Consider the following 17386-nt stretch of genomic DNA (forward strand, 5'->3'; position numbering starts at 1 on the left):
GGACATAAAAATTCTTTTTCATTAATGTCTTACGGCTGTTTCTGCCTCATTTTCTGCGCTGCGGCTGTGCTCATTTGCTGCACTGTGAAAAATCACTTATTATATTCCGTAATATGAACATAACCATAGTCTACATCATTTAGATATTGTGATAACTGGATATCGTAAAATAAGCAAAAGATTACCATATTTTACAGACTATAAGACGCACCTTAATTTTTAAGCAATTTTTTTTAAAAAATACCTGTAAGACGCTACAGAGTATAAGACGCACCTGAATTTTGGAGGCAATTTTTCGAAGAGAAAAGTGCGTCTTATAGTCCATAAAATACAGTATATACAGTACAACAGGTAATCGGTTAATCTACTTCCTGTTAGTGTTTTTAAAGAATTTTTACGTTTTTAAAAATATTGTATTGTATACGGCTTATATTCTTATACATTGTTTTTATACCAAATATAAATACTGTGTGTAAAAGGGATTACTCCATTTATAGAAAAAATAAGATACATGTGTCTTATTATGTGATTGAGTTTAAATCTTGTATGCATGGCAGATCGAATATGATAATGGTAAAAACCATACCTTGTGTTAATTTTGTTTGTCAAATACTTAGTGTAATATTTTAATTGTTGTATCGTTTAGTTGATTGATGAGGGGCTCTATGCCCGAAACATGCAAATGGCACATATCAACTAAATAAAGATGGAAATAAAGCCAAATGTTTAATTAAAACTCAACTTTGGGTTCATAGTCCATTATAGATAATATTAATAAATTTTTGTTATTTAACTTAAGCATATTTAAACAAATTCTTGGATGCCATTTATCTTACATGAAAGTCAAGTAACAGTTTTTATTAATTAATTTTATTTAGATTTGACTGCAACACAAACCAAAAAACAGAAATAGTATCTTTTCCATATGCACATTGAAATTAATTAAAACATCAATGTTATCGGTGATTCGTGTCGTGATATCTAATGATGAAGGCCAAGATCACCTTGCATCATTAGAAGTCACAACACTCAGCCACTAACTTCTGAATTGGTAGTCATGTCACTGATTGGACCTTTTTTAACATAAGAAGTATAGGAAGTTCACCATCTGTGGCTGGCTCTCAGTGAGTAGCTTGTTCAGCAAGATTGTTATCACACAGCAACCAGGGTAAATACGAGTTCAAAATTTTGTTCGTAAACCGAACTGTTCAAAAAGCAAGGCGTTTGAAACCTGAGGTTTGACTGTATATTCTATGTACAGTAAACATTAAATACTTGATTGTATACTTCTTACTTTTTAGCAACAGGTCTTATGTCTGAACTTTTGCTTTGGATTGTATATAGTATCATGGAATGTGTTATTGTAATTACTATGGTAATATTTTAATGTACTGTACTATAATATGTAATATATGGGTGATCATGAAGTATTCAATGCCATTTCAGAAAATATTTATAAGTCCAAATGTAACCAAATTTGATATGGTGACATTTCAGGACATGCAGAAAGCATTTCCTTGAAAAGAAAAAAAAAAATAAAGTATCAAACTCACCACTATGGCACATTTGGCATTGCAAGCAATGAAAAAGCATATAAAACAGAAACCGCACACTGGGTTGTATATAACAAAATATGACCTACTTGAACCTTTAACCAGTGCGTACAAATTTTCATATTCGAGTTCAATCCGGCTGATTTACCTGAAAAAGAACCCAGAAGGGGTTAGGAAAACGTTTGTTTTGAATGAATAAACTTTGTATGCACTGGTTAAAAGGTTCAAGTAGGTTATATTTTGAAAAAGCATATTTCATTGCCTAGACACACATGTTCCAGCAAAGTTCTAAATATAAAAAAGTGATAACTGTTGAATGTCATTTTTATCAGGTATGATGGCCATTGCTTTGCCAGAATTCACATTTCTTATAAAGCTGTTTTATAAAAATAATGACAATACTGTAGCTTTACTTTGAGAATTTGGCCATCAGAATAATGCTGAGGATTCCACAAGCTCTTAGAACTGTTATTGAATTGAGGAAACTGGACATCTGCAAGTTCAACTCGATTAAGGGTACAAACCTCACTTCACAAGGTGTCAAAAATATTGACCCAGCTGTTGTTGAACAGACAATGTTGCAGGCTCCAGTGTGCACATGCAGTGTTACAGAAGTTGGAGTGTATCCTCTGACAGCATAAAAAAGGTACTGAGAAAGTTGGTGCATTGTTATTTGTATAAAATCAGTCACAATCCGCAGATGCTAACCATCAATAGCGAAGCCAAACTGATCTTTTACATTGACCTTCCTTGCCAGAATAGAATTGAACATGTTGTGGTAATGGAAGATTTAACAGAGAAACAACAATTTTTCACTTCAGGGAACAGTGAATACACAACTATTGCATTTGGACTAAAAAAAAAAAAAAAATAGTTTTCCAGCAGATTCCACTGTACTCATCTAAAGTTAACATGGTATGGATTCACAGACACATCCTTGTACCATTCTTCTCTGTAGTAGTAGTAGTAGTAGTAGTACCACCAACATGTTCCATATGCTCTGTGATGACCTAGAGACAGATGCTCAACACTTATGTCTTATCCCATCTGCAACAGTGACAATACTTTCAGTCATTGACTTTTATGCAATCTACACATCAAATGCTGTGTACAGTAGTTTCTGTAAAATTTCACTGATAATTGCCTGGGGGAAGCCTAGGCTACTGGGGTAACATTTACACTTTTGTCCAAATTTTAAAAAAAAATTCCCATGTTAGATTTTGATGATTTTGGTGTCAAAATGCTCAGTAGAACCCTGATGTGCACATAAATTACTTTTTGGAAAATATAATTAACTTGGAGAAAAGATATATTCGAAAAACAAAAGTGTCGACTTTCGCCTCTTTCACACTTAATAACAAAAAAGTGTTTTGACATTTTTGGATGCTGTTTTTTGCAATATAAAGTCACACATTTGCTTGATATTTTTCCAAAGTTTGGTAAATTTCAGTTGAACTACAGAAAAGTTATCCAAGTTCTAAAAAAAAGGAACCAGATTTATGTCCCTTATACCCACTAGATGGCACCACGTTACCTAGCTCTTTAATTGCCTTGCTCTAATAACAGGAAGCTTGTGGAACAATGTGGACTTTGTCATTTTTTTCAAGGTGTGGACTTTTTGATTTCATTTTGTACTAAAATTTGTCGATTCTGTTTAATTGGGCCACCGATTAATTGGAGCAGCCACATTTTTGGGCCAAATCTCAATGAACGGAAACCAAACTAATAAACTAATGCATAATTTAAACACTTAATTGGGACAGTAGCAGAAAACAAATTTAACAATTTGATATATTTTATGAATCTTTCAAAAATATGTCAACACTACATACACTAATGTCGTGTAGACCTAATGGTTGGCAGAGAAAGCAATTTTGTCTTTTGCTTGGGCAGTTCGGCAGTGGGAGTCAGCATAGCAGAACATATCACAACGAGATCCTACTCTTTAAGCACAATTAACAAAAATAGATTTTAAGCTCTTCATTTCTTATCAAGACAAAAATATTTCATGTTCACTGTTTAGAATTATTTTCTTTAAAAATAAATATTAAATTTATGTAAAAATAAACTTGTATGAGTCTCAGGCAAACCTGAATGTGAGCTGCTGACCCTGCGCAACTCCCTCCTCTAATTCCATCCGAAATTTTTAACTTTTATGTAACTATTTCGAATATATGTTTTTTAGTCGTGTCAAGCAACTCATCAGACATTATGTTTCAGACTCAGTTCCCTCAGTCCAGACTGGAGAAAATCTCAAATGCGGCTGATTTTAACAAACGACTCCAATTTATCCAATTCTTTTCCTGCTTAAATGCCAACTGATTTTATTTTATTATTCTTTTATTTCTTATTTTTTAATTTAGTTTACTTTATTTATTTACTTTCTTTATTACATTTTTTTATCTGTACTTTTCATATTTTCTTCCTTTCTCAACAATAAATCACTTATAACCTTTCATTTGTGACATATTAATGCTCAAACTGCTTGCCCAGGCTAATTACATCGATAAGCATCATCTTGAGTTTCTTGATGTCACCTATCTAGTAGTGATTAGTTGTGCATTTTCTACTGCCTGGCCACTTCATTCTCTGGATTTTAATCAGCATGATTTTTGGCTGGGTACATTTAAAATGTTTGGTATATTGAGAGCATTGAATAATAGTACTGCACTGCACACAAGAAGTATTATAGAGGATCAATTACAGTCAACTGTTGAACTTCAGGTTTTCACAAAATGGAGATCACAGTGAACAGTAGCCTCTGCATCACTAAAAGTCTGTAGAGCATGAGTGTCTTGTCCAAAAAAAAAAAATGTTTGTGGTTTGCAGTGCCAATAGCAACAAGCATTATTAGTACCTTTTTTTGGAAGTGTCTTATACGTCCTGAAATGTCACATACCAGATTTGGTTACAATTGAATTGCTAAATCTCTTTCCAGACATTGTTGAATAGGGATACTTTAGGATTAACCAACATTATAAATTTTATATATGATAAATACTCTTATAAAGCAATAAAATCACTATTTGATAAGATAAACTTATAATTTAAGAATGATAACTTACATCTAAAGGGTTTTAAATAGAAAAAATTTAACTTTTTGTTTTGCTCTTATCCTTTTTAATAGATTTTTTTTTCAATCTATTCCTAAATAAATCTACATTAAACTCAAGTTTAATTTGCATTAAAATAGATCAGTCAAACTGATATTTAGTGTTTTAGAATATTGAATTTATTATAATTGGAAAATTTTCTAGACAGAGTTAATATAAATGACAATAGTTTATATCAGCAAAATTTTATTCTCTTGATTTAATTCTTATCACAATAATTTTTAATCAAGTTTAACTGTATTATTGTAAGATATGTTTTATCAGATCCAAAATATCTGATAAGAATAAAATGAAAATTCAAATACTCATTTTGAATAAATTAAAAACAAGTAAATATTTAAATAAATAATCAAGTTGCACCATCTATAAAAATTTTTAAAGTATTTTAAATAAGTTAATGTTATCATTAAGAAAATATAAAGCCATTTAATACAACAATAGTGCTCAAGAGACTATTGAGATATATAATATATATTAGTAGATGAAGAGACTAAAATAAATACACTTTACATAGTATCTTGATCATGAAAAATAATCTTTCAAAATTTTGAAATATTCTGTTCTAAAAAATTAATATTGCATGAAAATAATTTAAACTATAGTAAATTTTTGCTTATCTGGAATAATATACTATTTTCAGACTTTGCTAAAATATCTAAATATCACAGGCTATAAATAGGGACTATAATAGTCTACTAGTACAACATATTACTGAACAGACAGTCAGAATTTTATTGTGGTGGCAGCTAGTCACCAGCTATATGGGTTTTAAGTCCAATTTCCTTTTCAAATAGAAACTTGGAGGATGATCTCTAAAGAATAAAGTTAATGTCAGACAGAGATGTTCACACTACTTGTCTCTATCACTTGATCACAAATAGGAATGTATGCATATCATCTTTCAACATAAAGCTATAACAAAATGTTTAGCAAACTAAATCTGCCACTACAGAATGTTGACATTTTAATTTAGTAATTTGAAATAAATGTAAATCTACCTTTGCATAGTTACTAAAACTTTTGATTTTTCTATATATTTTATATAGTTGGCAGCTTAATTAGAAATTCAGAATTATGAATTATCCTCTCACATTCTATAAAACAGTGTTGTGCAAGTTCCTTTTAATAAACATTATTCTGTTTATAAATTCTTTAAGAGATTCCTAATAAAATATAGAAATCAAAATGCAAAAATTTTGTATGAGACTGCAATAGCAACACCAATAACACTGATTATAACAGCAATAGTCATCTTGCATTTCATGTCAAAGAACTAGTGCAGATACTCAGAAAAGTCACAGTAAGTTTTCTTTTGCAACTGCCAATCTGTAGATAAAAAATAATTTTTAACTGCCAAAGAAAAAATATAGGCAACACTTGGAGAAAATTGGCTCCATAAAAATATTACTGGATATTTTATTCTATATTGATTTAAGTGCAAATCATTATTATTAATAAAACTAGATAATCTTGATAAAATGTAAAATTAAAACGCAATTATTCAGTAATTGAAAATGACTACTATTGACAATTGCTGCAGTATGTGATTATTGTCCTAAGTAACAATTTACATGTCAGAATGGTAATGATCAAATCACAATATCTAATTCTTTTACATTTTATAACATTTCTATATGTTTTCATGTACATCTTATTTTATTGTTTATGCAATATATTTTATAAATCCACTTTTGGTGGCATTCAATCTAATAAAACATTTTTGAAAATGTTCTACTTCAAAATACGATAAATTAAAGAGCATAAATTTAGTATATTGTTGCTCTTTACATATTTAATAACAAATAATTAAATGTATGAAATGAACTCAAATCAAAAAATTAATTTTCTTACCACAAAAACTACTAACATATTTATGTTACTGTTTCATCCAGAAATATAGACTGGTAGATAAAGAAACTCTCAGAATTAAAATCATGCACCAACCAAAAAACAAATAATAAAACTGGAATTATACAGAAAAGTATATTGCTAATATTACAATATTACAAATATATTTTTAAAAAATAATTATTATTTTGAAGGTAAAAGTTGGAAATAAAATGTTACATAAAAATAAATTTTATCAAAAATTCTTTTGTGTACAGTACATTTAATGTTAGGATCAGAAAAATTTGTTAACATTCAAATGAGAGGTTGAGAGGAAAGTCTGAGAACAACTGTTACAACTGTGCTTTTTTGGTATAGGAATTATAATTTTTCTATGCTAGTAACTTTCCTTATAATGTTCTAAAGACAGGTAGCAAAATTAAGATATAAGAAAGTTAAAATTATTTAAAGTTAATTATGTATTTGAAATAAATAATAATTATATCTAGTTAACTCTATCAATTCAATATTTCATAGTTTCTAGTAGAAACTAGAATTCTATAACAATGATTCATTACATGAAAAAAAAAAATGCTTTAATTATTAGTAAAATATGGAGAATATACTTTCCTAACTATCAAATCAGCAGTAAATTCTATTATTTTAATGCAAATTTCTCATTTTATTTAAGAATTAGTTAAATAAATAATTTAATATGTTAAATTAAGTAATAAATTTAACCCAATTAAATTCGGACTAAATTTATTACTGAACGATAAAAACTCATTCAGAGAATTCTTTAAGATATGTCTACACAATCAAATTTCTTGCATCAAAAAATTTAAAATAATACTCTCTCTACATGATTGTAAAGTACTTGCAAGCTTCAATAAATGAACATTATTTGAACTTGTACACATCATAATAGACACTTGCAGGTAGCAATATTGGCTTTGCTCCAGATTTTGTAGTTTAAATATTGCACAAAGGAGAGCAAGTTATGAGAAATAACACCATTTAGACTGATACACTGCTCATGTCGACATTCCACTTTTCTGGGATTTATAAATTTTTGAATATTCAGTTGAATACAAAGTTCTGAAAGTATTTAATTTTATTTTTTAATGTCATTGATGTTGCATGAGAATACTTATGCCAATTCTGTGAGTCACTCCATATGTTTACAGGTATTCCTCACTTTATGACTAAGTTCCGTTCCGATGACTATGTCGTTAAGCGAATTGGTCGATAAGCGAGGAGCTTGCGCCGGGAATATAGGATCGTTGTAAAATTATACGAATTATGCACAAACTTCAAATTTATTCATAAAAAGACATGCATATGTACCTGTACATATTATTATTTGTTTATTTGGTTATCTGGAGCTATAGAGGGTCCAGGTAAGGGAGATGACGACGATGAAATAGAAGTTGTACCTTCAAGGGCAGAGATTCTGGATGTAACAGTCGAAAAGAAACTCTTAAGTGTGGTTTGCTTTGTAATCTTTTTTTCTTGATAAATTTCTCTAGCACTTCAAAAGTTCACTCATCCCACGTTCAACTTTACTAAAATGTTCAGTATTTGGATCCATAGCCTCAAGTTCCAACATAGGTGCATTAATTTTGCAGAACACACCAGCTAACCCATGTACTGTGAATTTCTTTTTCACTTCTTCAGTTCTTTCCTCTTCTTCCTCTTCCAAATGCTGCATCACTTCTGACTCTATTAAATCCTCATTTGTTAGCTCTCCATCAGCATAATCCACTAATTCAACAATGTCTTCCACTTCAACATCTAAATTAAGCGCATTGGCAAGGCCCATAATTGTTTCAATTACATCAAACTGACTAAAAAGTGTATAGTAAGCCTACAGTACGCTCAGTTCGCATGTCACCAATCGCCACTGATCGACACTCAACCTGAGATTCCCCGAATTGCAGGTTGAAACTCAACTGGTCGTTAAGCAGATAGGTCATAAAGTGAGGAGTACCTGTATTTCTCTTGTAATGACAACAGGAAGCCATGTTTCAGAGATTACACCCTAACTGATATTCAGTTATAAGCTTTCCACACACTCTTCTGTTCAAACTACCATTGACATGACAAAACATCACATCACATGACAAAAATGCTTTATCTTGACTGATTGAAGCTTTTAAGATCTTGAATCTAGTAGAATCTACTTTAGAATTCTTGAACTTAACAACTTTGAAGGCAGAAGTTGTCTTGTCTAAATTATCAAAGTAGCTCAAATGCAAGTTCATTCAAAAAATTTGATCATGTACACGTACTTTTACACAATGTATTTATTTACTTTTGTTACATTCAAGTATAAGTTTTTAATCATTAGTACGAATGCTTCAATTTCTATAAAAACACAGTAACAAATATACAATCCATAATATTAAAAATGTTATGTGTAGATTTATCTTAAAAACAAATAGAAAAACTTTAATATAAACATAATACATATAAAGCATATAAGATGTTAATTTCTTATTATATGCCTAAAGATGTATTAAAAAGTATTGTTATTTAATCTATAAAATCTTTATTTTAACTTTTACACTTCAGAAATTAGTAAAAATGGGGAAGTGTGTTATTTATCATCATCATCTATAAATTTATTTTTACTTCTCTTTGGTACAATTACATCTCTGAATGAAACAGATTACCAGAGCTGTAGACTATACCAATAAGAGCAAAACAAAGGAACTAGACCTCTAAACATGACCCTTGGCCAGCTTGAACAGCCTACTTCCAGGTCACGCACGATCGAGAGTTGCGTTCCTTCACCAAGAGCATTGCATTTAATTACTTAGCCCAGACAACTATGCCGGTTTTGAGTAGCCCACTCGACCATTCCCAGAATACCAATGACACAGTTTTAGGGGGCGTGGACACTCACCCAAAGAGGGTGCCAAGATGCCGGCCGTCACTCGCCCCACAGCATGTGACAAGCAGAGCATCGGTCGGGGTTTACCATCACTTGCCTCGACCAACATGGAAAATACAGAATAAGCAATATACCGGTACACAGTAAAAACCAACTTCCGGGCAGTGGTGTAGTAAACATAACTGGCGCCCAGGGCACGACACTTTATTGGCACCCCTCCCCCTCCAGAAACACACAGTTTGTCTTGGAGACCATTTGGGTGCCCCTCTGCGAGTGGTGCCCGATGCATGATACACCCCCTGCTACGCCACTGCCTCTGGGGCAAATATCTTGCAGAGGGTCACATATAAAAGCATGGTTCCTTGGACTTTTTTGCTCATACAGGGTAGGTGGGAAACACCTCATTCAGCATTCACATCTTATCTTTTCTTTGGCAGTTTCCTTCATTATAAAGCAGTAACTTAGTTATTGCATTCCTGAACCACAAATGTAACAAACAGAGCATAAAATCTAATTTTCCATTTAAAAGAACTTCAATTAACCATAGAATTTGATCACATTGTCATTTGTGTAGATACCCAATCATTGCATTTGAGTAATTTAGTTATTGACAAATCTGTAGGACAATTTGTCACGGGATTTAAAGGTAAAAAAAAAAATTAATTATTTAATTAATGCTCACCCTCCACCGCCTGGAGTTAAAGAAAAATCATTGTCGTCGTCGTCAGTAGCAAAAAGCATTTTCTACTGCTCTTGTATCTACAGAAAGGCAAAATATGCTTCTTTTCTTAAATTCCGATGAATCTTCTTTCAATATATACACAACTCTTCGTTTGTAACATCAACAGTACGTGAATCACACCTCCCCATGTACGGTACGTACAGTACATAACAGCTACACTGCGCCACTTCGTAATGTCAATTATAAAATATTAAATTAATAAACATTTTATAAAACTTATTGTATAATGTTATTATTTTTAATAAGATTAAATATATTAATAATTATATCTAATTAATTTTAAATATGTACGTATTAAATATTACATTTATGTAATATATTCTTGAGAACGCCATCTGTTAACTCGTTTAAGAACTACAATTACGGGGAAATTTTTTTCTCGTTGCATTTAAATTTTCTACATTATTTTAAATGCAGTAAATGTATAAAAGTTAAATTTGTTTTTTTTTAAAAGAATATATATATAAATCTTAAAATATTGTTTTGAATTCTTGCAATACTTTCAATTTGAATATAAAAATGAATTTGATCTATTCGTGCGAATTTATTCTCCTTTATCTGTATTCATTTCTCGCCTATTCACGGAATAGTTAAATATTGTAAATAAAATTCCTGGATCCCTTTTCGTGGTCCATTATGCACAAGGGTCCGGGAGATACTTCCTATCCCCAGACCCTGGTATGTTATGGCCCTAATGGCCGAGCGCTCAAAGTGGCAGCCTACCGCTCTGGGGGATCCGGGATCAGATCCGGACGGGTCGAAAAAGTCCCAAGAATTTTTCGGGATGGTCCGTTCTGATATGTCAGGCCACGTCTCTTACCACCCGGCCGCCCCATTACAGGCCTGGCCGAATCCATAATGGGCTTGCCAAAAAAAAAGACCTTCTTAATAACCACAGGGCAGAAAGAGTTTAAAAAAGAAAAAAAGACTCTAGTATGTAATGGACCTATTAGGTCAAGGTATATTTAGTCTACCTGTACAAAAAACAATGGAGTTCCAGTAAGGCCATTCCACAATTTGTTAAAGCCATCCATACTGTAATCGGTTTAGCAACGCCTTCATCACACAAGCAAATTTTCATTCCAAATCTTCCAGTATAATCTTTCGTTTCGTGGTTAACATTCAAACTTCCATTTGGATACTGTTTTTTAAACAAAATATCCTTGATTGTTATTTATGTCGACATTCACGCTAAATATGGGTTAAGACTGATTGTAACTTCGTTTAATTATTCACGCTATCTCCAGCAGAACAGTTCAGAATTTCGGAAGTTGAATTTGTTCATATTCTGCAGTAATATTTTCTACGATTTTAAAAATTTGTAGCGAATTAATGAATTCGATTTTCAAAATTCTGAACACTACGTCAATCTACCGCTCTGGGGATCAGAGATCGAAAATTCCTCGGAATCTTTCGAGTGTAATCTATCCCGGACATGTTGGAGGCCCTGGCTACTCCATTCTAGGCCTGGATAAACATATAACGGGCTTGATTTAAAAAAGGCCATCTTAGTGCCCCTAGAGCAAGAAAAAAAGAAAAAAAGATCTAGATGGTCTACGAAAAAATCTTAGTTGTTACAAAATAATATGGCATTTCTTTTTCGATTTTATCGTATAGTCTATCCGTTTATATCGAATGTAGTATTTAAATATTATAGAACAAGTAAAATAGGGAGGAAAATAATATAAGATAACAACAAGTATTGTTGCATTGTATCAAAAGTCCAACTTTGATAACATATCCTCATTCTTATAGAAATTTTGGATAAGAACGAACTTCATCTAGGATTATTCATTTACGATATGATAATGAGATATTTTTAATAAGATTTTTATCTTATTAAAAATTTATCTTCATATAGGCCTAAAATCATTTATAGAATCTAATAAATCAATTAATAATTTTTTAGGCCCAAAATATTACAATTTCTCCTTGGCAGATCACTCATGTGTCGCGTGGTCTTATTCCATCGATCTAATCCAATCAACCTTTTGCTGACGCCCGGTTGGCCGAGCTATTAGCGAGGTTGAGGCCGAAGTTTTAAACGCGAAAACGTGTACATCGGACGTTCAGCGCTACTTTCCTGTAAGTCTAGAAGCAGCGGCGGCCTTAATGATTGCGAGGCTCCGGGCAGCAGATCTTTGGGAGGCCCTTGTCCTTTGTGCAAAGTATGTGAATTGAAAATAGATATTTCTGATGATTGACGAGAAATGCAAAAGTTATAAATATAAAGACCAACAACTGCCGAATTATCGGGCTAGCAAATGGCTATAGTTATAAATATATAAATTTAGAGTTTTAAAATATTATATTAGAAGATTTACAAAAGTTAACAATTAATTGTTATAAATCTAAGACGACAAATTAGTAATGATGATAAACAAAGGCACATAAATGCCTTAAAAGATATACGCATGGATTTAAAAATGATATTTGCGGCTTATAACTAATAGCTAAGGATAAAATAAAAAGTTTTAAATATCAACTTTTTTCTACTCGAGTTGTTGCGCGAGGCCCCTGCAAGAGCGAGGCCCCGGGCAATTGCCCTGCCCGACACCCCCTAAGGCCGCCACTGCCTAGAAGTTTGACAATGGCGTTAGAATGTCGAACACGATTCCACTAACTTCCCAAACACCATTGTCAAACTTCTAGGCTTACAGGAAAGAGACGCTGAACGTCCGTACACGTTTTTGCGTTTAAAACTTCGGCCTCAACCTCGCTATTAAGATACCAGCTTACAGCTCTGGGGGATCCGGGATCGAATCCTGGAGGTCGAACACCCCAGGAATTTTTTGGAGCGATCTGTCTCCGATATGTCGGCGGTCGGGAGTAGCTGTCCCTTACCCTTCAGTAGGCAATCGTCCCATTGTATGTCTGAACCCACGAAGGGTACGGAAAACAGATCCTCTTAGTGTCCATAGGGCGGAAAGAGTTAAAGAAAACTATAATATATATTCATTTAATATTTCGTAAATATTTGTGGAGTAATTAAATATAATTACTATACGTTAAACAGCAACTAAATTACAAATTATTTACAGGAAAATTTTACTACGTGTAAATTAAATTCGTAAGTAAAATATAGTATATATAATAATGCAAATTAAATTTGAAAAAAATCGTATACGTCTTAAATATATACATTACTATGATGAGCAAAGACAAAATAAATAAAATAAGTACTAAATGTAAAGGAATTCTGAAATAAATTTTTATGTATTCTTGATAAGAATTATCGTAATTATAGCTTGATAAGATACAAAAGACATTGTCTGGTCTAGCGAATATAGCATTGGATCAGATATCTTTCTTGTATAACGACCCTTGAAGTATCAACAGGCATTGAATTTTATGTTATATTGAAAACTATATTGCAAGGTGAGATTCGATTCTTTTCTTACGACAAAATTATTAAACTGTAATTAATTTTATTTGAACACACATTTCGGAACTGTTGCTTGTTATTCATTAATAACAACACGCAGGAGTTTGAAACAGTTCTTTAAAAAAAATACATCACAATTAACTGAATTTTGGGTCACACTTTGTATTATCGATGTAATATAATTTATACTTTATCATCATTTTACTAATTTCTCTTAGTTCAAAAGCTATTCAATTAGCTAATTTAAACAGATACAGTAGAGAGTCGTTAATCCGAATCAATTGGGGACTGGGGTTGTTCGGATTAGTGATTTGTTCGGATAACCGATTATGTACGAAAAAATATATTAACCTGTCCGATGTTCAAATTTTTCTCCGTTTCGTGTCGCTTCGTGTTGAATTTTCGTCGATTTTAAGCCTAACGAAAATTTTTATAATAATCGAGGCTATCGTATCGTTAAAAATTATTTCTTTATTTTGTACAAACAAAATAAATATATTGAAAAATATAAAAACATGAAAATTATACTTTAGAAGTAAATCTAGTATCAAAAACGTTCGATTCAGCACGACACAGTTTGACTGAAAATCGTTCGGATAACCGGCGATTCGGATTACCGGGGTTCGGATTAATAACTCGCTACTGTATATGCAAAATTCAAGCTTCAACAGCCAGATGGTAGAGTTCGGGCTGCCACTCTAGGGGATCAGGATTCGAACTCGAGTCGAAAACCTTAAGAAATTTTCAAGGTGTTTTCGGATAATTCGGGTTTCGGGTAGTGAGGGAAGCCTCACCATTCGGTCAGGACTGCCCAAAACCCATAATAGTGCCACTGTGGGCACTAAAAGGACTCTAAAAAGAAGCCTTTTTAGTGCACATATGACGGAAAAAGTTAAAAACTACGTTAAATTTTCTAATGGTAGCTGTATTATTCGTTCAGTGAATTGTTGTCTCTTTAATTCGAAAGAATTCACATCGGTAGACTATCTTACAGCAATTCAGGTTAAGAAACTCCTTTATTGTATTTTCACATATGAATTTCGGGCTAGTTTTATTTTCACATATGAATTTCGGGCTAGTTTTATAGTATAAGATAGTCTACCGAAGTGAATTCTTTCGGATTAAAGAGACAACCATTCACTGAGTTAAAAACTAATCAAATCTATGATGGAGATTGGATAAAAGACCCCTTCTAGTTCCTACAGGGTAGAAAATATTAAAAAATGGATCTCTATTTATAATAAAAAAGATTTACTAAATTAATCATATGAAGTTTTAACTTATGAATTTCCTAATTTGTTTATTTTTTCCATTAATTGTACATCATTCAAAAAATACAGTAAAATTTCTTAATACGATCTAATTGGTTCCATCGTGAAGCGAGCCGCATATTTCTCATAAATTTATTTTCATAAATTAAAATTTCGTTTCTGCAAATCAGTTTTAATTATACATTACTACACAAAGGTGACTAACGAAATTTAAGGGATATTTCATGTATTCATAATAAGAAAATTTACTCTAATAAACCAGTCTCAATTACTTAAGAGAGTCTCTCATCTAAATGATAGAATTATTATCTGTGTTTCTCACGATAAGATTCAGTTATTTTAGAATATCACCTATCAATTGTATGTGTTTCTTTTATAATTTTTAGAATATCTTTTTATTTTAAGATTAATACATTTGATATAAAGTTTGCTAATTAAATTCTTCTTCTAAACCGTCTTTTTCTAACACTTTCCCCCTGTGGCCAGTAAGAGGGCCTCATTTTTATCAAGCTCACCGTGGGTTAGCATATCTCGTCATTTTCCTCAACTCCTTTCTGTATACCCAAGCCCTCCAGTCAGTCTAAACTCTATAATGTCTACTTTTATTCCTCTCTAATTATAGTAGATCCCCACATTTATGACTTCGAAAATGTGTTTTGAAGAACTGTCGTTCAGCGAGTCGTCTAAATCGAAATAATAATTTGTGGTTCTATTCTAGGAAGAAAACTGAATCGCATACCAAGTCTAAATGGCCAACAATGTGGGATGTTATATACGAGTTACATTGCATTTATAGTCATTTTTATACATGAAAAACAGCTAAAAAGAGTTAACTTCAATTTATGATATTAAATCTACAGGAAATACAAAGGCTTGTCCTAGGGTGAATCCTTATTGACAGGTTACCAGAAATCAATCAGATAGTGCAAATGGGAATCGTACTGTATTGTTATTTGATTAAATTTCGAAATATTTGTTTTAAAAAATCAATTCCTATAAATTAATTTAATGTGAAATAATGACTCATCTCAGAAAATACTTGGATTCCTATTTGTAATTAATCTGTTGTTGATCATTCTTGAAAATAATTATGTATTTTCAAAACCATGATAACATGAAATGAAAGCTTTCAATTTTTTTGTGTAAATGCAATAATTAAAATAAAATGCTAAATTATTTCAGTTTTAGCAAAATATTTTCTAGATATTACCATAAACAATGTAATCAAGTGTAAATTAAATGCAAATGCAACTAACTTAATTGTTTAAACTTTCGAAGTTCGCTCTGCTAAGATGGATATCATTATCTTGTTCAGTTAAACATTGTGCAATTAAATACAGTCAAACCTCGGGTTTCAAACTTAATTCGTTCCTAAAAGTTGTTCGAAAACTGATTTGTTCTAAAACCGAAATAAATTTTCCCATAAGAAACAATATAAAATGGATTAATCTGTTCCTGACACCCAAAACAAAGTCTGTTTAATTTAACTCTTTCCTCCCCGTGGGCATTAAGAGGAAACTTTTTGGCAAATCCTCGTGGATTCGGCCAAGCTCACAGTGGGAGGGTTGGGTGAGGAACGAGATTTGACATATTTGGACAAACCACCACCAAAAAATTCCTGGGATGTTCGACCCGTACGGATTCAATCTCGGGTTCCCAGAGAGGTAGGTTGCGACCTGAAACCGCCCAGTCATCCGTCCATCCACATTTAATAGCTATAATATATTATAAATAGGATCTTACACGACTTTTTAACGGATAGTTTCAGAAACAGAACCTTTTAAGCCGGGCGAACACTAGGTAACATTTTCTTCTAACAACCAGTTACGTGATACAGCATTCCCGAAAGAAAAATGGCTGCCTCCATCAAGAGACCTGCTGCTGTTAGTGCACTAGACAGGGCCGGATTTACCAATCCAGGGGCCCTGGGCACAAATTCGGTGGGGGTCCCTCCTTTAAGAGTAGGCAAATTTGATGATTTAGAAAATTTACACAAAATACTGTACTTTCAATTAGATTTGAACTAAAAAGTTGTAAATTTCATTTTAAAATAAGGTTATTGTAAACATACATATATTTTATTGTGTAAAACTAATTATTTTAATTTAACTGAAAAATACCTATGTGAAATTTTTTCCCGAAATTTTCCGATGTTTCATAGACTTTTTCCCGGGTTCGGTTTCTCTGCCTGTTGCCCTCATGATTAGGCCACACTTTTTTTTTTTTTTTTTTTTAACTCTTTCCGCCCTGTGGGCACTAAGAGGGCCTCTTTTAGTAGGCCCATTATGAGTTCGGCCAGGCCCACAATGGGGCGACCGGGTGGTGAGGGACGGGGCCCGACATATCCGAACAGACCACCCCCCGAAAAATTCCTGGGGATTAATCGACCCGTTCGGATTCGATCCCAGGTCCTCCAGAGCGGTAGGCTGCCACCTTTACCGCTCGGCCATCCGGCCGTCATTAGGCCACACTAGGCTGTCGCGGTAATAGAAAAAAATTATGTTTAAACATAATTTTTTTTTTTTAGTTTTGTGGGGGCCCCTATTTTGTGGGGGCCCTGGGCACAGACCCCAAATGCCCTTATGTAAATCCGGCCCTG

General features: G+C 32.5%; 1 protein-coding gene across 9 annotated transcripts in view; it reads right to left on the bottom strand.

The window, feature by feature from the left end:
- LOC136989437 (FK506-binding protein 15-like) overlaps positions 1–10257 on the bottom strand; it is a 114758-nt gene extending 104501 nt beyond the window's left edge. For all 9 annotated transcript variants that reach the window (XM_067287580.1, XM_067287584.1, XM_067287583.1 and 6 more), the window contains exon 1: positions 10072–10257. In XM_067287580.1, coding sequence (XP_067143681.1) covers positions 10072–10130 — 59 coding nt within the window. In that variant the 5' untranslated portion in view covers positions 10131–10257. The remainder of the gene's footprint in view (positions 1–10071) is intronic.
- Between the last annotated feature and the right edge of the window lie 7129 nt (positions 10258–17386).

Source organism: Centruroides vittatus, unplaced genomic scaffold (assembly GCF_030686945.1).
Source record: "Centruroides vittatus isolate TY-2023 unplaced genomic scaffold, ASM3068694v2 scaffold_576, whole genome shotgun sequence".
Taxonomy (NCBI): domain Eukaryota; kingdom Metazoa; phylum Arthropoda; class Arachnida; order Scorpiones; family Buthidae; genus Centruroides; species Centruroides vittatus.